Below are 24,665 nucleotides of genomic sequence, written 5' to 3'. Positions count from 1 at the left end.
CTAACTTGCAGGTTCTGTTGGTGGTAAAGAAGGCAAATGCAATACTAGCATTCATTTCAAGAGAGCTAGAATATAAATGCAAGGATGAAACGCTGTAGCTGAATAAGTCATTGGTCAGTGCTTGGAGAATTGTGAGCAATTTAGGACCTTTTTTTTTAAAAAAAGGATGTGTTGGCATTGGAGAAGTTGCAGAGTAAGTTCACGAGAATGATCCTGGGAATGAAAGTACAAGAAGTGTTTGATTGGTATCGGCCTGTATGTGCTGGAGTTTAGAAGAATGGTGGGGCGGGGATCTCATTGAAACCTATCAAATATTGAAAGACCTAGATAGAGTAGTTGTGGAGACAATGTTTCCTATAGCGAGGGAGTCTACAACCAGAGGGCACAGCCTCAAAACAAGGACATCCCTTTAAACAAACAAAGACATTCCTTTAGCCAGAGTGGTGAATCTGTGGAATGTATTGCCACGGATGGTTATAGAAGCCAAATCATTGAGTACATTTAAAGCAGAGGTTGTTGGGTTTCATTATCAATAAGGAAGTCAAAGGTTTCTTGGAGAAGGCTGGAGAATAGGGTTGAGAGAGATATTAAATCTGCCACAATGGATTGGTGCAGCAGACTCGATGGGCCTAATGGCCTAATCCTGCTCCTAAGGTTTAATGGACCTTGACTGGGCTGAATTTGGAAGTCATAATGATTCACCCTGATTAAAGGTGTTATTCCTTGCACTAATATTTTGGATCCAGAGGCATGGTTCTGAGATTGAAAGCTCTGTGTGAGGCATTAAGCTGTTTCTGAAATCCAAGGCCCTGATAATGAAATAATCCATGACATTTGGGGACCTTTATTTGTTGTGGTGAGACACGAGAGTCACCAGTGTTGCATGAGTATCTGTGACAAGGCCGAAGAGAAATGAGTATCCACGGATCAGACAAAAAGTGAAGATTTCTTTTTCTCTGAGAATTTGAATGGGTGTGGACCTAGGGCTTAGATGGATTTCAGATGGTGGGTTTGGACAGAGGCTCTTTCGGCCATTGTGAAGTACAGTGACTGAATCAATTGTAGATTGAATTGCCTTTGACACGAGCTGTTTTTAATAAATGCATTTTGCGGTTTGAGTACAGCTTGAATTAGCAATAGAAGACATGCTGAACAACATTAATATTAGGATAATTTGGATGCTAGTGGTGAACAGGAGAATCGGAATCAGGTTTATTATCTGGCATACAAGGTGAAATTTGTTTTGCGGCAGCATGACAATGCAGTACATAATTTTTTAAAAGCCTATAAATTACAATAAGAAATATATCTTTCAAAATTCAAATCAGTAATGGAAAGAGAGAGGTAGTGTGGTTCATTGTCCATTCAGAAATCTGAATCTGAAAGAGATAAAGAAGCTGTTCCTAAAATGTTGAGCCTTTGTTTTCAGGCTTCTTTACCACCTCCCTGATTGTAGCGATGAGGAGGGGGCAGTCCTGTGTGATGGAGGTACTTAATGATGGATGCCACCTTTTTGGGGTATTGCCTTTTGAAGGTGTCCTCTATGCTGGAGAGGCTGGTGCTTGTAATGGAGTTGGCTGAGTTTGCAAAGTTCTGCAGCTTTTTCTAATCCTGTGCAGCAGCCCCTCCGTACTAGACGGTGATGCAATCAGTTAAAATGCTCTCCACCGCAATCAGTTATAATGCTCTCCACCATCCATCTGTAGAAATTTCCTAGCTTTTGGTGATATAACAAATCTCCGCAAATTCCTAATGAAATATAGCTGGTGTCGTGCCGCCTTTGTTGTTGCATTGATATATTGGACCCAGGAAGAACTTTCAGAAATGTTGACACTCTGGAACTTGAAGTAGCTCACCCTTTCCACTGGTGATCCCTTGGTGAGGAGTCATGTGTACTCCCTTGACTTCCCCTTGAAGTTCATAATCAATTCCTTGGTCTTACTGCTGTTGAATGCAAGGTTGTTGTTGTGACACCTCTAAATCAGCTGATCTTTCTCACTCTTGTTTGTCTCCTTATCACTATCTGAAATTCTGCCAACAGCAGTTGTGTCACTGGCAAATATATAAAGGACATTTGCTTTGTGCCTAGCCACACAGTCATGAGTGTAGAGAGAGCAGAACAGAGGGCTAAGCACACATCCTTTGAGCTGCGCCTCTGTTGATTGTCAGTGAGGAGGAGATGTTATTTCCAATCTGCACTGACTGGTCTCCTGGTGAGGAAGTCAAGGATCCACTTGCAAAGGGGAGTACAGAGGCTCAAGTTTTGGATTTTGCTGATTAGTGCAGAGGGTATAGATTGTGTTGAATGCTGAATTGTAATGAACAAACAACAGTCTGATGTAGGTATTGCTATTGTCCACATGGTTCAAGTGCAGGAGTTTGTTTAATAAGTTCAGTTTTTCAAATATATCTGACAAGTACAATATGTCAGACTTTGCAGTGGCAATTTTTTCTCCAGGCTACTTATCGCTCAGAAATGCTGTAATATTGTGATAGTGATGGAGTGGTAGACTTCTCACGTTCTTGCTTCTGTGCAGTTTAGCTGATTCTGGTGGGTGACTCCACTGTAGTAACTGCAGCCTTCATGTCACATTTTATAAGTATTATTACGTATGAGGGTCAGTGGAAAGCAAACAGAACCAGCCTCGTGTTGCATACTCTCTGAATGGCCATGCTGCCGAGAGCCCCACTCATTCTGCAGGGTGTGAATGGTGATTTGTGCATGGTCAAACAGGAGCAGAAAGATTGATGTGCTGCACCCCACCACCCCCACCCCAATGCAGACAGTTCAGGTTAGCATCTGTTACATCTCCAGTTGGGGTAGAAATCCACTCATGACTCTATGTACCTGTTTCTTATTCCCACTTTGCTTACTCTTAATTATTCCTTTACTCAGCTGTCTTTGTTTTGCTATAATGAGCTGTTAGTTCTCCCCACTCACCCTGTACATCTCATCCTTTTTTTATATTTTAGGATATTTCTATCACAACAGACAGCACTTGATTATTGAGCTTGACCTAACCCCACCCCATTATTCAGTCCCCTTAGGGTCTTGTTTGGCAATTCAGCACCTGAAGTATTCACCTTTCATTTCTTTTTACAGATACCGAGTGATACTATGTATTTCTAAGATTATCTGAGTGTAAGTTTATTCTGATGAGCTATTTTGATTTAAGGCTTTTATTGCTGATCATAGTAAATATGTATACAGTGAAATAGTGCTTTTGAGGTTTGACAGTATCATGAATATTAATACGAGAAGATTGCAGGAAAGAGGAGTTGCTGTGTTGAGCTGGATAATCCTTGTGATATGCCAGTGTGACAGCTGAGGCAGTTGTATGTTTAATAAGCTTTTGGAACCTAATTATGTTTTGGAGTTGCATGTTATTTGAAAGAAAGACAGTTTCTCGTATCAGTTCATTTCCTTTTATTATGTTTAAAATCTAATTAATTTTCAAATGAAATTGTGTTTGCTTTCAGTTTTAAAACTATATACTTGGAACTGTCACAATAATTTGAATAAATTAATATTCATAATTTTTCCTCTTGAGTGTAGAGTTCAAGATTTTAAATTGCATATTTTCAGATAAGATAGCAGTTAATTACAGGTGGTACTAAAATGTAGTTAAGGCATTATTTTTCAAAAGTAAAACACTGGAGAAAATCTGAAATCAGATGTTATTATTCAGAGCTGTTGATCACCATTGTCAGTGTTGATTGTTTTCTGATTTTGGTGAAGCAGTGCTTGCCACATAATTTCCGATGTGCCTTGGCAAATTACTTCAGACCCATCCTCTGAAAACCTCTGCATGCTCCACAAATGTAACCTCACTACCTATTACCTAGTCACAGTGGCCTGACTTTAACTCAGTATATCTGAGTAAAAGCAATTCTGATCCCGCTGTCCTGAGACTGAGTTGAGAATGCTCCAAGCTATGTGTCCATCAGAAATAAAATCTGTGACTTTTCTGATTTGGCCCGCAAAGTTGTGCCAAACATGTCCCTACCTTAGAAATTATTAGGCTTGCCCATTGCCCTCTATTTTTCTAAGCTCCATGTACCTATCCATAAATCTCTTAAAAGCCCCTATCGTATCTGCCTCTGCCACCATTGTCGGCAGCCCATTCCATGTACTTGCCACTCTCTGCGTAAAAAGAACTTACCCCTGACATCACCTCTGTACCTACTCCCCAGCACCTTAAACCTGTGTCCTCTTGTGGCAACCATTTCAGCACTGGGAAAAAGCCTCTGTTGATCCATACGATCAATGCCTCTCATCATCTTAAATACCTTTATCAGGTCACTTCTCATCCTCCGTTGCTCCAAGGAGGAAAGGTCAAGTTCACTCAACCTGTTTTCATAAGACATGCTCCCCAATCCAGTCAACATCCTTGTAAATCTCCTCTGCACCCTTTCTATGGTTTCCAAATCCTTCCTGTAGTGAGGTGACCAGAACTGAGCACAGTACTCCAAGTGGGGTCTGACCAGGGTCCTATATAGCTGTAACACTACCTCTTGGCTCTTAAACTCAATCCCATGATTGACGAAGGCCAAAACACCGTATGCCTTCTTAACCACAGTGTCAACCTGCATAGCAGCTTTGAATGTCCTCGGACCCCAAGATCCCTCTGATCCTCTACACTATCAAGAGTCTTAACATTAATACTATAATCTGCCATCATATTTGACTGACCAAAATGAACCACTTCACACTTATCTGGGTTGAACTCCGTCTGTCACTTCTCAGCCCAGTTTTGCATCCTACCAATGTCCTGCTTTAACCCCTGACAGCCCTCTGCACTATCCACAACACCTCCAACCTCTGTGTCTTCAGCAAACTTACTAACCCATCCCTTCACTTCCTCATCCAGGTCATTTATAAAAATCACAAAGAGTAAGGGTCCCAGAACAGATTCCTGAGGCACACTACTGGTCACTGACCTCCAGGCAGAAAATGACCCATCTACAACCACTCTTTGCCTTCTGTGAGCAAGACAGTTCTGGATCCACAAAGCAATGTCCCCTTGGACCCCATGCCTCCTTACTTTCTCAATAAGCCTTGCATGGGGTACCTTATCAAATGCCTTGCTAAAATTCATATACACTGTATCTACTGTACCTCCAATCCTCCAGAACCTCTCTCGTGCCCATTGATGATACAAACGTCATCACCAGAGGCTCAGCAATCTCCTCCCTCACCTCCCACAGTAGCCTGAGATACATCTCATCTGGTCTCAGCGACTGATCCAACTTGATGCTTTCCAAAAGCTCCGGCACATCCTCTTTCTTAATATCTACATGCTCAAGCTTTTCAGCCTACTGAAAGTCATCAATACAATCACCAAGATCCTTTTCCATAGTGAATACTGAAGTAAAGTATTCATTAAGTGCCTCTCCTATTTCCTCTGGTTCCATACACACTTTCCCACTGTCACACTTAATAGGTTCTATTCTTTCACGTCTTATCCTCTTGCTCTTCATATACTTGTAGAATGCCTTGGGGTTTTTCTTAATCCTGCTCGCCAAGGCCTTCTCATGGCCCCTTCTGGCTCTCCTTATTTCCTTCTTAAGCTCCTTCTTATTAGCCTTATAATCTTCTAGATCTCTAACATTGCCTATCTCTCTGAACCTTTTAATTTCTTCTTGATTAGATTTATTACAGCCTTTGTACACTACGGTTCCTATACCCTACTGTAACTTCCCTGTCTCATTGGAAAGTACCTATCCAGAACATCACACATATATCCCCTGAATATTTGCCACATCCATACTTTTCCCTGGGAACATCTGAGAGGGTGCATAAAAAGGTTTTCCAGGATGCTTTAATGAGCGATTGTACAGAGTGGGGCTGGCTTCTCTTGCAGCAGAGTCTGAGAGGCAGAAATAGCATTGGATGTGTTTGGCTGAAGTACTTGTCTCTGTGCTGTACAATTTATGACTGTGCATTTGCACCTTTGCTCTTGCCTTTTTTTTCCTAGACAGCAAAAATGGAGTTCTCCTAGTCCTTGCCCGCCATCCTACCTCTCAGTAAAAGATCCATTGCAGTTACTGCAAGCTCCAATAAGATTCCACAGGTAGACGTACATTTTCTTCACTTTGCCTTTCAACTTCATGATGCTCTTCTGTCCTTGCCAACCCCACTTGATGAGGATGTCCTTCCATGCAACCTCAGAAGATTCAACACCTGTCCTTTCATCCCTTCCCTTTCCCACTCTTCAAGGACCCAAAGAATCTTTTCAAGGTCTGCAACAAATCAGTTGCACTTCTTCCTATTTTGCATCCTACTTTGGGTGTTCTCAGTGTGGTTTCCTCTGCATGGAGAAACCAAACCTAGATTGTGTGACTGCTATGCAGAGAAACAGTATTCATTCCACAAAAATGACTGAGTTTCTTGTACACTGCCACTTTACTCAGTGTTCCATTTCCCATTCTCGCCTATTTGTCTGTGTCATCCTATGCTGTTATAATTGGAGCCCAATGCAAGCTTGAAGAACAACATCCAATCTGAGCCTTCCAGACTCGATGTACAGGAGAATTGTCCAACTTACAGTATCTTTCTTTTTCAGACCATGCCACGATGCAGCACATCCCTTCCATCTTTCTCACCAGCACCACTCTACAGTTTAAAATAAGGCTTCATCCCTTTCCCAGTTGTGATGAAAATTTTCACGTTTACGTTTAAAATTTGTGGAAAAGAATCATTAACTGCCCTGGTAATGATGAGCACGAACAACTACTGAATTGTTAGGTCAAAGTCATTTGGTTCCTGAATGTCCTTCAAGGGAAGAACTCTGCTATCTTGAACCAGCCTGTTGTTTGTGTGACTTCAGACCCATCCTATGTGGTTGACTGTTTAATATACTCTGAAGTTGCTTTGGACACCACTCAGTTGTGCCATTACTGCTATATTTAAATCAGGGATTCACAACCTGGGGTCCATGAATCCTCAGTTGATGGTAGGGTTCCATGACATAAAAAAGGTTGGGAACTTCTGGTTTAAACATTGGGTGCATAAGTTAACATTTTGCGCTTTGGTAAAATCTTTGGAACTTCTGTACAATCAAGTTGTTTGGAATCAATATGTGTGTGTGAGATGCGTTGCAGCTTTCAAGTGCAATGTGAATGTGATCTTGGACACCATAGTTTGTGACATTTGATATACTTGGAGTACAGGACATTGTGATGGAATCAGTTGGCAACATAACTGTTGAGTAAGTAGTCCAGTGCAGACTACATATCGAAGATGCAAACATAACGAGAAGTAACAAATGGAAGTGAGTAATCTGCAGTATTCAAAAGAAAATGTGTACTTTACGTGCTTTACTTCAATGGCAATGTACGAGAATTTGCCTTAATTTGTCAATTTTTTAAGATATTTAAACCATACACTAGAGAAAAAGATAGCTGTCAGTTAAGGTGGTTAATAATTTTAATGATTTTGTACATCCAGGAGTTTCTATTTCACACACAAACTGGCTAATAATGTTTGTTTCGTGTAAGATACAGAAAAATAGTATTCAGTTTCATGTTCCATTATTGATTAAATAAAAATAATCATATTTTGAATTAAGACAAAAAATTATGTATTGATGGAACAGCTCAGCAGGTAAAGCAGCATTTGCGGAGGCCAACGATAACTTATTGTATTGAGTCTCCATCAGGGCTAAGAGTGTAGAGGGAATATGCTCAATATTTGGAAATCCAAGGGAGGATGAGCTAGTCTGGCAGGTGATTATAGGTGGAATCAGATTGGGATGGGGTGGGGGGTGTTGCCATGTGAGGAATGATTGGCAGATAAAGCCAGATGGGAGAAAGGATAAGAAAGGTGACTAAAGGAGAGGAAATGCAGTTGGATAGGTATGGGAATGATGGACAGATGGAACCAAATGGAGAAACATGGGGAGTTTTGGCAGGAAAAGAAGGAAGGATGGAAAATGTGCGTAAAAATGGGGAGAAAACTTGACTGGACTGGAAAGGGAATGTGTGTAAGGGTTGCCTGAAATTAGAAAATTCAGTGTTCACATCATTAGGTTGTTAGCTACTCAGACAGAATATGAAGCATTGTTCTTGATTGAATTTTACCTCACCATGGCAGTTGAGAAAGCAGAGGACAGACAAGCCAGATTAGGATTGGAAAGGAAGTTGAAATGACATGCATTGGAAGCTGCTGCAGATAAGTTGCAGGTTTTCTGAAAAGCAGTTGTCTAGTATACACTTTTTCTCACTGCATAGAAGGTCACATCACAATCACCAACTGCAATGGTCAAAGTCAGGGAAGACGCACTTTGCTTCTCCTGGATGGACTTTCTGGGTCCTTGGAAGATTATAAGAAGTGAGTTGAAGGGTTAAGTATTGCACTTCATACATTAGCAGGCAAAAATACCAGGGAATGGGAAGAAGTGGGTTGAAAGGTATGAGTTGACTGGGGAGTTTTAGAGAGATTTGTCCCTGCTGAAAACATAAAAGGTGAGGGACTAAGGAGGTGAAAATGTGACTGGTTGTGGGATATTGCTGGAGCTGGCAGAAATGGGGAAGGATGACATGCAGGATGCAGATGCTAGATAGAAAAGTAGACAAAGGCAGCTCTAGTTGGAGAAGAGAGGAATGAGAGCAGACATTGGGAAATGGTGGAAATTCATGAGAGTGCTTCATCAGTTATGGGAGAGGGAAAACCACGTTTCTGGAAATAGGACACATGTTACCCATAGGAACATATTACCCATAGGAACATAGGACTGCTACCCAGACATTCTCCTGTAGAATGTCTTGATACAATTTTGAATTTATTGTTCCCTCAATGATTGCAAGCCGTCCAGCCCTGAGGCAGTAAAGCAGCCCCAAATCATGATACTCCTTCCACCATGCTTCATAGTTGGGATGAGTTTTTGGTGTTGGTGTACAATGCCCATTTTCCTCAGAGCATAGCATTGTGCATTTCTGATTTAAAAAGTTGTCCCAGAAGCATTGTAAAACATCCAGGTGGTCTTTTACAAACTTGAGATGTGCTACAATGTTTTTGTTTGGAGAACATTGGTTTTCTTCCATGAAGACCATTCTTGTTCAGTGTTTTTCTTGTGGTGAACACACTAACAGAGACTTTAGCAACTTCTGAAGATTTCTGCAGGTCTTTTACTGTTGTCTTTGGGTTCTTTTTCATCTCTTTCAGCATTTCAATTGTGCTGTTGGTGTGATCTTTGCAGGATGCCCACTCCTAGGGGAGAGTAACAACACGTAAAATGCAGTTTCTCTTACTGTGGACTGATGAACACTCAGGTCTTTAGAAATGCTTCTGCAGCATTTTCCAGCTTTATGCATCTCTACAATTCTTCTAAGGTCCTCTGAAAGCTGTTTTGATCGAGGCCTGGTGCACATAAACAGGTCTTTCTTTAGAAGAGCAGGCTCTGTCAGTAACCTGACTTTGTGTGCCTTTTTTATAGGGCAGGGCACTTCTACACCCCACACCTCCAATCTCATCTCACTGACTCCAAATAGCTCTTATGCATTACCCCCGGGGGGGGGGTTCACATACTTTTTCCAACAAATATATGTAATATTGGATCTATCTTCTCAATAAATAAATAAATTAACAAGTATAATGTTTTTGTGTTATTTATTTAATTGGGTTCTCTATCCGATCACATTTTAGGTTATAGTTATGCAGAAATAGAGAAAATTCTACAGGATAACACCACTGTATGTTTGCCGAAGGCTTTTGCACAGTATTATAAGTTATAGAAAATTGTACAAGAAAGAACAGAATTAGAACAAGCAAACACAAGATCCATTGTACTGCAAAGTGGTTAATTGGTCATAGTATTGCTGTACTGAAGTAATGATTAAGTCTCTGCAGATTGGTTCAAGAGACAAATGATTGATAAGCTATTCTTGGTTCTGGTGCATCAGGTTTCTGTCCAGTAGTATTTTAGGAAGAAGGCGTAGCCTAGATGGTGGAGATCTTTGATAGATGTTGCCTTCAGAAGATGTTACCCAAGTAGATACTTCTGATGAAGGGGAGGAATGTGACTGTGATACATTGGGCTGAGGCCACTACTCTTTGAAGTTACTTCTATTCCTGTGACTTCAAATTGCCATATTGGACCATGATGCAACCATTCAGGATACTTTGAACAGTATATCTGTAAAAGTATGTTGGTGCATTAACCTTCTAAAAAAATAAAGACACTGACGTGCCTTCCTTGTAATTGCACAACATTATTCCTCGTCTTGTGCCTAGGACAGGTCATCCAATGCATGTCGATGACAGGGAATTTGAAGCTGATGATGATCTGCACTGCTGATCCACTCATTTTATCATAAGGATGAATTTGGTTACTTGGTCCCTGTTTTTGTTGGAGGAAAAGAAATTAAGAGATATGATAAAGCTTTCTAGAATTTGCAGAGGGTGACTGCATGATTTTGACAATGAACTCAGAATTAAAGGACAGATTTAATAACAATGATGACAATTGTATGTAACAATGTCTATGTAACGAAGCAACTTTTTTTATTTGAGACTCAGAGATTCATAGACATATTTCACAGTCAATATTCACATTGGAACTGAATATTTATAATACAGTTTTAAGTTTGCAGATAGGATGGATTGTTTTTATACAAAAATAATCAATATTGATTCTGGTGTTTTAAGAAGGGTGCCAGTATTGTCCATGGGGGTCTACAAGCCAGATTGTATATGCAGATGAATGTGTTTTGATTATCTATCATTTATTACCATCATTTTAAAAATTCTGTCTTGAATTTTGTTGATGTGGTAGTTCTGGCATCACTTTGTATAGTTGAAATTTAACTTTTGATTCAGCAGCATCTCTCTAGGATTTCCCAGAACCTGGCCACATCAATGGTTAGAGAAACAGAAACTGCTGTAAATTCTAGAAGAGCCAAACTACATCAATAGAATGATCTGCTGAAGAGTCTCTGACCTGGATGTGGTCTGACCTATGAGTGCTTTGAGCATCCTGCATTTTTTGATGTATTTTCACCTCATTGGTTAGTTTGCTTCAAGGTTGCATTGTGACACTTGATTTAAAAGCCTTTTGAAATCATAGTATCTCATCTCGGATTCTGTTATTAAAAACAGTACTGGCATTGTCTCATTTTTGTGAGCATTGATGTAATTGATTACTTCAGCTTCTTCTGTTCTATGTTTTGCCCCTGAATATAGCAAAATAATAAATCTGTTTAAAATTAATGCTGCATATCAGGAATCCAATGAAAGAAACATATGAATTTGTGTCTGCTGAGGGTTTCACTTAAATTATTTCCTGTGCATCCAAGAACTTATTATACTGAAACTTGGATCTACAAATGTTTGAATCTTTGCTGTAATATAGTGAACTCTTCATGGCTCCTAATTGTGAAAACTTTTTGTTATAGTGGATAATTTTCCTTGACCTAGATCACAGTATACTGAAATGCCCATGATGCATTTTGACCAAGCCTCTTAATTTACAAAAGTCTTCTTGACAGAAATTGGTAAATCGAGGAATGGCTTATAACTTGTTTAAATAAAAATTGGTCATTATTTGCCTTATTTTCACTGATTTAGTGTATATTCAATTTGGCCTTGCATTTGGCATGATCAAATCTATTGCAAACCTTATTCTTTAGATCTGGGATTATTTCCTACATTTTGAGTTATTTAAAAATGCCTTTTCTCTGCAATAAAACGATACCGAGAAGCATTGATACATATCCTGAACACTCATGCAGCTAGAATTTCCTGAAGTACAGGTGTTGCCCGTTTTTCAAATGCTCGCTTTACAACACCTTACTCTTACGAAAGACCTACATTAGTTACCTGTTTTCGCTAACAGAAAGTGTTTTCACTGTTACGAGAAAAGGCAGTGCCCCCCCCCCCCCCCCCCGAGCAACCAAGCTCCTCCCCCGGAACTGCATTCAAGCCAGCATTGCTTAACATGTGCCCCTGAGCTTCTGTGCTTTATGTTGATTTATTTTGTGCACCCGTTAGCAAGATGGGTTCTAAGGCACCAGAAAAGCCTAAAAGAGCTCGTAAGAGTGTTACACTTAGCATAAAACTAGATATAATTAAGCGTTTCGATCGTGGTGAATGAAGAAAGGACATTGTCCACGTGTTGAACTTGCCTGCGTCCACCATTCGCACTACAGTATTTATATGCAGAAATAAAGAATCTTGAAAGCTGCCAATGTTACCGTTGGTTCTGCTCGTATCAAAGTGGTCTCTTTTAGTCGGCATCCAATAATGGATAAAATGGAATGTCTATTGCTTGAGTGGATTGATGGGTGTACAAAGCGTGGTGTTCTGTTAATTTATCTTATACATGGAGAAATTGGTCAGTCTTTTTAATAAGCTGAAACAGAAAGCACTGGACGATGGTGATGAAATTGTTATGAAAGTGGAATTTAAAGGTAGTCATGGGTGGTTTGATCAGTTTCTGAGGCGAGGGCAGCTTCATAGCTTAAAGTTTACTGGAGAGAGTGCTTCGGCTGATACTGAAGCTGTTGAAAAGTTCCCAGCAGAATTGAAGAAAATAAATACAGAATGTGGTTATTTGTATAAGCAAGTGTTTAACTGTAACAAAACTGCAATTTATTGGAAAAAATTGCCAAGCACCCCAACCTCCGACTCAGCCTAATACACCATCATCAGTGTGCTCGCTGTCTTCCCGATTCCAATAAGTGAAACTACACTGTACATACATTATTTCTGCTTTATATAGGCTGTGTATTTTTATGTGTTATTTGCTATGATTTGGCAACTTCCTAGCTCAAAGGTTTCTGGAGAGACTGCTTCGGCTACGTAGTGAGATTTTCGCTACGCCACTGTGCTGCAATGATAGCAGAAAAGTATTTCTACTTTATATAGGCTGCATATTTATCATATCATTCTTGCTTTTACAATATGTTACTGTTATTTTAGGTTTTATGTGTTATTTGGTATGATTTAGTAGGTTATTTTTTGGGTCTGGGAACGCTCACAAGTTTTTCCCGCATTAATAAGTGATAATTGCTTATTCACTTTATGACAATCCGGCTTGTGAACCATTTCATAGGAACGCTCTACCTTCGAATAGCAGGGGAAACCTGTATTTGTCAATAATAAAATTGCAAATGCTGCAGTCTCAAAAATAGTTCAGATCTGCAACCTTTCCTCAGTCACAGACTTGAAGCATTGATTGGTTTCTCTTTCCACAGATGCTTCACTGGCTTATTTATACAAGTTTTCCTGTTTTTGTTTCAGCTTTTAATTGAGTAATGTTGCTTTTCTCTAATATTTAGAAATAATTGTATCCAGAGTGCAATTTTAATCTTAAAATGTTTTAATTTTAATCCCATTTTCATTCCCTTTTGCTGAAAATGTGCTCAACTCCTGTTCTTAATGGCATTACATCCACTGACACTGAAGTATTTAATCTACCACAAATCTAGCTTGATCTCTTTGAAAAATATCATTTGAAATGTGCTATGCTATTTTTCTGATTACTTTCAACTGAAATATAGCAAACAGTTAAAATCACTTTGGCCACTGTAAGGCATAGGAGTAGAACCTGGTGTGGTCTTCTGCTGCTGAAGTCCATCTACTACAAGGTTTGATGTGTTTTGCATTCAGAGAAGCTCTTTTCCACAAATCTGATGTAAAGCATAGTTATTTGAGTTACTGTTGCCTTCTTGTCAGCTCCAGTCTGGCCATTCTCCTCTGACCTCTCTCATTAACAAGTTGTTTTCGCTCATTGTACTGCTGCTTTCTGGATGTTTTTTTTTGTTTCTCACACCATTCTCTGTAAACTCTAGACATCATTGTGCGTAAAAACCCCAGGAGATCATCAGTTTCTGAGATACTGAACCCACCCTTTTGGCAACAACAAAAATTCCACGGTCAAAGTCTCTTTGATCACATTTCCCCATCCTGACAGTTGGTCTGAACAACAATTGAACCTCTTGACCACATCTGAATGTTTTTATGCATTGAGTTGCTGCCACATGATTGGCTTATTAGATATTTGTATTAATGAACAGGTGTATGTAATAAAGTGTATAGAGACATATTTTAAGTAATATGTAATAGTGTATTATACATGCTGATCTTTTAATGTAATCCGATATTTCAAATTTGTCCAAAAAATTATGCAGTTCAAAACTACATGTAGGTTCTGCTTTTAGTAGCAGAGCTCTGTGTGCGTGTGTGTGTGCGTGCGTGCGCTCTTAACTCCTGGTGGAGTTGTCGGGGTGCTGTCATGACAAGCTTATTGCACTGATCTTTTTGGTGATTAATCATCGTCTGACATATTTTGGGCATCTAAAACCTGGCGGAGCCCATCCCTCTCCAGGCTTTTTTTTTACGAGGTTGAGTTGCCAGCTTGACACTCAACCCAGGCACGGGTGGAAAGTGTGCAAGGGAGCTGGGGGTAGAGCTATCAACTTTTAATTGTTGAGGCTCTCACATTCCCTTCTTGTTCTCGTGCACCAAGTGAGAAATAGTTATCACAAAGTCATCCTTTCTCAGATTAGTGCTTGGATAGGCCTCCAGCATTTCACAGTTGCTCCCCAAAAGATGCATTAACCTCATTTCAGTGTATAATTATTTACTTACTGTCACCAGATCAACATCTTGTAAATATATGTTTAATATTATCGATAGAATAACCAATCACCTCAAGAACTCAAGTAGTTCACAGAAAAAAACTAATCACATGCAATAAAATTAGTCCTGACAATATTGCTGTAAGCATTTACTCTTTAGTTATTGATATTCATGATGCTCTCAAACAGTGCAGTCTCCCTTGATAAATATGGTTATTCTCATCTATTTAAAAAAAAAATCTGGTTGCAGAAGTTCAAAAATGACGACTTCTACTCATTTCTGGATGAAATGAATCAGTTACAAAATATTCTTTCCAATACCATGAAGGCTATCTTGAAAGATTTTTAAGTCCATTCCAGATTTTCATACTCAATGATTAAATATTTTCTGCTGAAGGTCAAATTTCAAGCTTTTTGAAAATGAGGATTTATAGATGAATTCCATTCAGGTAACACTGCCTTTGTGTTTATTGTAATGATCTATATTTCAAAAGTCTGTTGCCTCTTACGGTTCTGCGTACGCCTCATCCATCATCAGGGAATTATATATTGTTTCTTCTGCCTATGCACAATAGCATTGCAGATGCGTCATTGAGCAACATTTTTCTATGAGGAATGTTAGTACTAAATGATTAAGTGCTTAGATGTTCAAAGTGAATTTTCAATGGAGCAGAAAATCACTTTTTGTACTCTATTTAAAATGGTAGCATTCTAATGCCACCATAATTTAATGATGAGTTAACATCACCGATGTACACTATCTTAATGTTAGTGTTGTTGACTAGAAATCTGCAGATTTTGTCATTTTAAGTTCCATTAATTTTCTTTTTTTTATTTTGGTAATTCTCAAATGTTCTGATTCCACCTACCTTTTGTACCCAATGATGGAATTTAGCAGCTTGCTGTGGTCAAGGTTAAAGCATTGAGGATGAAGAGGAGGAAGTTCCATTGACTGGTATCGTCCATTGTACGCCAGGTTCCTTTGTGCCATCCGGAAATAAATCCTCCCTGAAATAAAGCCAGGAAATACTAGAAATATGAGGAGAAACAGTTAACGTTTCGGGCTAATGATCTTTCATCAGAACTTCAGTCAAACTGTTTTAACTTTAAAATGCCATTTTTCCCCCCCCCCCCAAAAGTTTTACCAAGTTATGATGAAGGATCACCAACCTGAAACAATTGGACTCACCATTTTCTGTCAACAAATACTGCAAATACTCAGCATTCAGGGAGCATATTCTGTCTTTATTTCAGATATCCAGCATCTGTAGTTTTTTTTCCCCTTTATGTCAAGTCTTGAGACATTACTGCAAGAGTTCCTTGGGCCTATTGCTCAAGGCCCAAGTTTCTCCAACTTCATCAGAAATGCCCAGATAGAAATAAGGTATTGTTCTTTGGAATTGTGTTGGGCCTCGATTGAACAATATCGTTAAGTGAGTGTGGGAACAGGATGAGGAATGAAACTGGCAAGAAATTGGAAGCTCAGAATAAACCCTGCAATATGAACAAAGGTTTGTTTGAAGTTTGTAACCTAATCTGTGTTCGGTTTCTCTGATGCAAAGGAGATCACATAATTCCCTCTTTATTAAGTTATGAATTTGTGTTCACAGTTCTCAATTATATTATTCTATTAAGACAGTTATTAATTTTATCCCATGATACGCATTTCAAATCTTGACCTGAATTCATACTATGTTTTTTTTCTCTCTTAGTTCAGCATTATTGCATTCTTCAGTCCTCAATTATAACTTCAATATCCAATAAGGTTTAGATGATGCATATCTTTTATTCCTATCTCCTTTCCACTCTTGGATCTATGATGCTTGTCCTATAATGTTTTCTTTCTTATCAACAGAGGTGATATACCGTCTGCACTATTGCACTTTTAAGAATGCTTTTTCTAATGAACACTGTACTTCCCTCCCATTTTTATCGTGGCTATGTTTCCGTGTTTGTTCATTTCTATTTTTGACTTATCTAAGCCGCATTCAACCTGGAGGCAATATGTACTCAAACTTAGCAATTTTATATTCAGTTCACGTGGCCCATGTAATAGGAACTGTATTTAATTTATTTTGGAGATGTAGAAATTGCCAAAAATCTGACTAGTACTGACTAAATCTGACTGCGGAGCTGAAATGGAAAAATGTAACTTGCCAGGATTTTTATATTGGGTTTTGCAGACCTGGCCTAGGTGACCAGCTAAAATTTTAATGAAAAATGAGTTCTGTGATGTATCAATTACTGGCAACAATATTTGGTGCAGGTGCAGGCTGTGGTAAATGGAGAACACATGAATATCAGCATTTGCTATTTTTTGCAGATTCTCAGAAGAATGTTCTAAAATTAATGGAGCAAACAGATATGTTAACTCCTGGTTGCATTTCTAGATGAAACAAATATTTCACAAGTAATTTGTTTGAACAAGGCCCTTTATCATATTGAATTTGCACAAGTTTCTATTGAAGATTTTATTAAGAAACCTAAATAAACACCTGTACCTTTCTGCAGGCTTAACTGAGCAGAAAGATTTGATTTACAGTACTGTGCAAAAGTCTTGAGCACATATATACAGCTACGGAGCCTAAGACTTTTGCGCAATACTGTAGTAATTTTATATATTGCGCTATAAAAATGAGTGATGATAATCCTGATTGTGATATGGGTCTCTGTTGTGGACTGAGAGTGGGAAGGAGAGGGGAGGGAGCGAGATGCACCATAGAGATGTTCTGTAGTGATCTATAAATCGATTGTTCAGAATCAAATGACCTTGTCTGGTGTCTCGGCTGGGTGAGTTTATGCTCAAAGCACTCCTCTGCCACTTGCCCTACACCCCTCCCACAGTGCTCTACTCACACCATTCCTGACATCCTTTGCTCCCATCAGATTTACAACCTCGCTGTCTGCTGCATGTTGACAAATAACTGTACTGTTATTACCATAGGCTCCCTAGCTCTATATCTATGTGCCTAGGACTTTTGCACAGTACTGTACATTTAACTTGTGTTGAATCAATCGAAACTGGAATTGAATTTTGGAAAGGACATTTCACTAATATTTTTGTGTCTTCATAATTTGTCAAAAAGATTTTTTTTTCTTTGGAGTACTGCAGTGGTGCATTGATGGTGCCTTGCAGGTTCAGAAACTTGGATCATTCTTAGCTTTCAGCGCTGCTGCATGAAATTTGCAAGTCCTCCCTATAGCCAAGTGCATTTCCTCCTGGTGCTCTGTTCCTGTACCACTTCCCCAGGACAGTTTGATGCTGCTGAGTGGCCGGATCTGAGGGACTTGATATTAATATGAAAAAAATAAAACGGTTTAGAAGGAATGCAGTTTACCAAGTCCAGTTTTGGGGTGACCAGTTCACAAAGTACGCAAAACATTTTTTCCGATGCTCCCACAGTGAATCCATCCACAATGCCTGCTGTGCAGTGCAGTCAGTCAGGAACTGCAGCAGAGTACATTTTCTGCATAGTACATGTGAACTCTGGGGTTGTATGTTTTCCTAATTTTCCACACAACACAGGAGGAACAGACCACAGGGCCTTGTTCTCCTGCCATGGATGACCCTTGAATTAACATTAAATTAAGGAGGTAACTGATTAGACTGGATCCTAAATTCTGAGCACAACCTACTACAACCTGAAGCCTCTACTTTTCTCTTCAGTGAATCAAAGTGATGTAGGTTGTGACTGATCGGTTGCCCTCCACTTTTATCCCCTTTTGCAAATGGAAATCTCCTTACTCAACAAAATCTGTCTTCAGAGTTGTGCATTCCAGGATCCACTGTGCAAAACATGTACCACTTGATTCTGTTGTTTGAACATTCAGAGATTGTTGTTACAGAAAGTAAATGTACCTATTTACTGGTTTGATTTGAATATACTGTTGATTCTCTGTACTAGAATACAAGAAACGTTAATAGAAGCCAGTTTGATCTATGTACTGGGACTACTGTGATGCAGCTGGGGAAATTAACATTCTTAGCCATGGTGTTCCTTAGCAAAGGGGAGGCTGTGATTATTGCGAATTCATGTACTTTTCTGGCCTGTGTTGATCAAGGAAAGTGTAATGTTTATAATCCCTAGGATACCTTGACTGTCCAAGCTTCCAAACACAATAGCAGTCATTGTATAGTGTATTGGTGTGCCAGTGGCTGTAGAACACTTGCATGAGCCAGCATGTCAGGAATTCATTAGAAAACAGGGAAAAAAAACAAATTAGCCTATGATGCTTATCCTGAGTTCTGTAAGCACTCCCATTAATCCCATTGCCCTCCACACCCTGCAGCTGATTCTCACTCACATGCCTATCAATACCTCAACACCATATTGATTTTTCTGCCTCTTACTGAAACTATGGGGTTTTTGGGGGATGCTACGACAGCTCAGCAGTTAGCAGGATGCTATTACAGCTCGGAGCATTGGAGTTCGGAGTTCAGTTCCAGCGACATCTGTGCAGAGTTTTTACTTTCTCCCCACGTCCACGTACTGGTTAGTAGGTTAACTGGTCATTGTAAATTGTCCTGAGATTAGGCTTGTACTAAATAGGTGGTGCAGCTCGTTGAGCCAGAAGGGCCTGTTCTGTACTGTACTAAATACAAACAAATATATAAATTAACTGCTGATTCACAAGACAAAGGAGCAGAAGTAGGCCATTCGGCCCATCGAGTCTGCTCTGCCTGTCCACCATGAGCTAAACTATTCTCCAGTCTAGTTCCAATTTTTGGCTTTTTTCCCATATCCCTTGATATCCTGACTAATTAGATACCTGTCAATCTCCTCCTTAAAACCTTCAATGATTGGGCCTCCACAGCTGTATGTGGCAATGAATTCCATAAATTCATGACCTTCTGGCTGAAAAAATTTCTCCTCATCTCTGTTTGAAATGGGTACCCTCTAATTCTGAGACTGTGACCTCTTGTCCTGAACTCACCCACCAAGGGAAACAGCCTTTCCACATCTACTCTGTCCACCCCTTTAAATTTGTAAATTTTATGTATCAGCTCATCTTTGGGATGTCAAGAGAAACTGGCTTACCTAGGGAGCACCCTCATGTTTACGGAGGCAATGTACAAATTCCTCATGGATAGTACCAAAGTTCAGGATCAAACCTTGGCTGTGAGGTAGCTGCTCCATCGCTGTACCTTCAGTAAACAAATGACTAGTGACAAAAAACACATACTGTAATGGAACTTGTCAATAACTATTCTGATGCTTTGAGCAGTTGATGAATTGGTATGTAAAGTAGCAAAATTATTAGATTTGTTGCAGTAAATGTTTGGTATTTCTATTTATTCTGTCAACTCACCTGAACCTATCTTTTTTAACTCTGTAGGCGACTGTTGGAGTCCTCACTTATTTCTCTGTCCCGAAATGATGGCTCAGGGTCAAGAGAGCACCCAATTTACCCAGATCCAGCCAGGTAAGGATTACTATTACCTTCCTGCACTGCTGCCACTTCTATATATGTATTAATTCTGTCAAAAGTATAATCTATGTTCAAGCAATCATGTTACCTGTTTTATCTACCATGTTTTATTTCCTGTGAATGATTTTTAAAAAACTGCTGTCATTTCTCTCGCTTTCCCCTAATGATTTGTTTTAGGATGGATAGTTTTCTCTATTTGAAAGGAGATCCAGTTCTATTAATTGTAAAACAAAAATTTTTAATCCTAAATGCTGTGGTTTGCATGGGGAAAATGAAGAGTGCTTGAAGAGTGTGCGCAGAAACAAAGTTATAAAATTCTTCACAAGGAAATAGTCTGGTTATTACAAATTTGAAACATTAAGATGTCAATGGTTTCTTAAAGAATGTTCCATTCCTGGAGATTTTCAGGGCAAATTATATCAAGGCTTCTTTGTGTATTTTATACTTGGATCTTTTGAATTTTGATTTGATTTTTTTTGGCTTTTTCTATGTTCTGGAACATTAAAAGAAAAGCTTAATTAGAAACTTTCAGGCTGCAACTTCATGTTAAGTACAGAATTGTCAATTTAAAGTATTTCTGAGTGTGATGAATGAATCCTTTTCAATACAAATTTGAAAATAGTGTTTGCCCTGTTAGAAGGAATGTCATTTTCTTGACCTTTATGAAGTTTACAACTGTTCATTTTGCTTTTGTTGCTTTCTCTCAGACCTTCAATTATTTTGTGACAAGCAGATATTTAAATATTCTTTTTGAACGTAATGCAAGACAAAAGCCTGAGATTCCAATATTTATGATAACTCTTCCAAGAACTTCCGATCATCTTAGTGGAGTTTTTTTAGATATGTATTTTGTCGGTTTTGTCAACAATTTTTACATTTAAGAAGTGGTAATGAACCACCTACAGCTGAATAGCATGCTGTTCCATTTCTTTTCTTTGTAATTTATTTTTTTGAAGTTCAGCAACATACAAACATTTCCATAAGATGTATTTCAGACATTGTACATATATATCAAATAATCAAATATATCACAAATCTCCACAAAGTATTTATCTGAGGTATACACTTATAGAAAAGAGTGGAAAGAAAAAAACAAGTAAAAGGAAAGAACTATGTACAAGTAGGGAGTGATCTTTTTTTTACAACAGATTCATTGATTTGTGGGAATAAAATCAGGCCTATGAGGCATTATGTAGTTAAACCATTTTTCCCAGTATGAATCAAATTGTTCCAGCTTATGGTTAACAGATGCTGTTATCTTCTCCATTTTGTAAATGTCCATTGTAATTTCCATCCATATATTTAAAGTTGGGTTCTCCTGTGATGACCATTTCCTAGTAAGATTCTTTTTACCAGCCACCAGCAGTATATACAGCAATATTTATCTCTTTTCAACCATTCTTGAGGTATATATCCAAAATATATGGTCTTACTCTCTAAGGGTATTTCACATTTAAAGATGTCTTGTAGGGCATTGTGTATCCCCCTCCAGTAGTTTCTGATAACAGGGCAGTCCCAAAAAATATGATAATAATTTGCATTTTGATTTCCACAATTTCTCCAGCAAACAGGGAGGTTACTATCATAATGGGATTTCTGAGAGGGTGTAATAAAATATCTTATCAAATTTTTCCATTCAGACTCTCTCCATTTCTGTGAACTGGTACACTTCCATTGATATCTCCATATTGTTGTCCATTCTTCCTCAGATATAAATATCCCTCCTTCCTTCTCCCATTTTGTTTTAATGTATAAAATCGAATGTGTTAAGATTTGACAACCCCTTATACATGCTTGAAATGATTCTACTATCATTATCTGAATTATATGCTTTTCTAAAGAGCTGTATCAAGCATGTATTTGCCTTGCTTACATTTTTAAGCGTCTTATTAACATATTGTCGCATCTGTAAATACCGATTAAAAATCTTGTTTTTCTAATAAGTGTTTCTCTTTAAGCATTTCAAAATTGTCTTTCTTTCATTATGTTGCAAAGAACTGTTATTCCTTTAGCTGTCCAGTCCTTAAATCTAGCATCCAATTTATTTCGTGTAAAATCTGAGTCATATGCACACCATTTAAGAATTGCAATATCTCCCTCTAGATTATACTCTTTTATAGTAGTTTTCCATATCTTAAGAGTCAATTTCACCCATAGGTTATCAATAGTATTTATGTACGTTTGCAAGTTGTTATCAGCCAAAATTGCTTGTATGGGGATGGGAAGTAGCTGCTCCTCAATGTTTTTCCATTGAGCATCATATGATGGTTTACACCAACATATCACAGCTCTCAACTGTGCTGCAAAATAATAATCTCTAAGAGAAGGTAGGCCCTATCCCCCCCTTTTTCTTTGCTAATTGCAAAGTATTGAGATGAACTCTAGGCCTTTTACCCTGCCAAATATACCTTGATAACATCTTGTTCCATTTGTTGAATTGATTTTGATTAATCTCTATTGGTAGGATCTGAAAGAGATATAACAGTCTGGGCAGTATTTTCATTTTAATAGACTCAATCCTTGAACTGAGACTGAAAAAAGGAATCAGGTTCCATCTTGCCACATCTTCCATAATTTTTTATATAAAGGCTGATAACTACATTCTGATATAAAGGCTGATAATTACATTCTGATAATTTTGCCAAATCTTTTGTAATGATGCCCAAATATTTGGAAGACTCTGTGTGCCATGCCCAGGGGGATCGACTTTCAATTTCTCTTGGTGGGCTATAGTAACATGAAAGAAATTGGGTTTTATCTGTGTTGATCTTGTATCCTGATAATTGACCATATTGTTCAAAGGATTGCATCAATTTAGGTAAAGAGTATGTTGGTTGCCCTAGGTAGATCAAACTGTCATCCACATAACAAGCCAATTTATGCTCTGTCCCTTTAATAGTAATTCCCCTGATATCTTCATTTTGTCTGATGTATTGAGCTGATGGTTCCAGATATAATGCGAAGAGTAGTGGTGACCATGCACAACCCTGTCTCGTGCCTCTTTCTAGGGTAAGAGTATTTGATAAGTATCCATTGATTTTAATCCTAGCAGTGGAATTGTCATATAGTGTCTGTATAGTTTTAATAATTGTGTCTTGGAAACCAAATCTATGTAAAACTCTGTAAAGAAAATTCCAATTAACCGAATCAAATGCTTTTTCAGCGTCCACGCTTATCACAATTGCTTCGATTTTATTTTTTTGTATATGATCCATAATGTGAAGTGTCCTTCATATATTGTCTTGTGTCTGGCGTTGTCGTATAAAACCTGTCTGATTGTTACGTATCAGTATGGGTAGAAACTCCTCTAATCGTTTGGCCATGATGGAGGTAAATAACCTATAATCTCCATTAAGAACGGATATTGGTCTAAATGACCCGCATTCCATTTTATCCTTGCCTCCTTTTGGTATAGCTGAGATTATCGCTTCCTTCCAACTGGGTAGCATTTGTACCTTTTTTTAGAGCCCAGTTCAGTGTGGGGAGTAAAATAGGAATTAACTCGTTTTTAAATTCTTTGTACCACTCTGCCGTATACCCATCTGATCCTGGTGACTTGCTTAATTTAAGCCTACTAATTGCAGCTTTTAATTCAACTTCAGTTATGTCAGCAGTCATCGTTCTATTTTGTTCTTCGCTTAGTGGGGAGCTCTAGAGAATTCAAGAAGGTGTCAATTTGGGTTATGCTTCCCCCTGGAACTTTGGAATATAGAGTTTTGTAAAACACTTCAAAATTTCTCTCCTTGAATTTCACTTAGCTTATTTTTTATCATTTCGTTCTTGGGTCCCTAATTCTATGAATTGTATTTTCTGCTATCTTTTTTTTTCAGTTTCCACGCCAGTATTTTCATAGATTTCGATCCACTTTCATAATGTCTCTGATTCAGAAACATTAAGTTTCTCCTGATTTCTTGTGTAGCCATATTATTTATTTCATTCCTAATTCTTTTAATTTCCCCTAATGTATCCTGTCAAATTCAATTTGTGTTTTTTCTCTAGTTCCTTCAGCCTATTTTGTAATTCCTCTAATGTTTTGTTCCTTTTTATCTTATATGAAGATATCTCTATAATTTTCCCTCTTAAGACCGCCTTCAGAGTATCCCATAAAATGGGAGGTGAAACCTCTCCATTATCATTAAATTCTAAGTAGAGACCAATTTCTTTTTTAATTTGTTCCTTAAAGTACGGATCATTGAGTAGACTTGAATTTAGTTTCCAAATAGTATTCTTTGGTTGTAGGTCAAAATCAACAGATAAATATATAGGTGCACGGTCACTTACATCTATTGTCCTAATTCCACAGGTGTTTTTGTCTTTGTCTTTTCCAAATGTTATGAAATAGTCTATTCTTGTGTATACAGAATGGGGAGCAGAATAATGAGTGTAATCCCTTCTGTCAAGGAAAAGGTCCCTCCAATTAAACCAACATCCTCAAAAAGTGTATTAACTTTCTTGTGTTAAGATTTTGTTTCATAGGTTTTTCTATTGGAAGAGTTTAATTTTGGTTGTAATTGTAAATTTAAATCTCCCCCACATATCAGGAGACCTTCTGTTTCTGTTACCATAATATCAGTAATTTTCTGAAAGAAACCAATATCACTTCCTGGGGGTCCGTATATATTCAATAGAGTAACTGAATTGCCATCTATATTCCC

General features: G+C 38.3%; 1 protein-coding gene across 4 annotated transcripts in view; it reads left to right on the top strand.

Moving 5' to 3' along the window:
* LOC132397135 (activating molecule in BECN1-regulated autophagy protein 1-like) overlaps positions 1-24,665 on the top strand; it is a 412,487-nt gene that overhangs the window by 84,106 nt on the left and 303,716 nt on the right. For all 4 annotated transcript variants that reach the window (XM_059975484.1, XM_059975485.1, XM_059975486.1 and 1 more), the window contains one exon: positions 19,918-20,004. In XM_059975484.1, the coding sequence (XP_059831467.1) occupies positions 19,918-20,004 (87 nt within the window). The remainder of the gene's footprint in view (positions 1-19,917; positions 20,005-24,665) is intronic.

Source organism: Hypanus sabinus, chromosome 7, assembly GCF_030144855.1.
Source record: "Hypanus sabinus isolate sHypSab1 chromosome 7, sHypSab1.hap1, whole genome shotgun sequence".
Lineage (NCBI taxonomy): Eukaryota > Metazoa > Chordata > Chondrichthyes > Myliobatiformes > Dasyatidae > Hypanus > Hypanus sabinus.
Note: the sequence above shows the minus strand (reverse complement) of the source record. Positions and strands in the feature narration are given on the sequence as shown.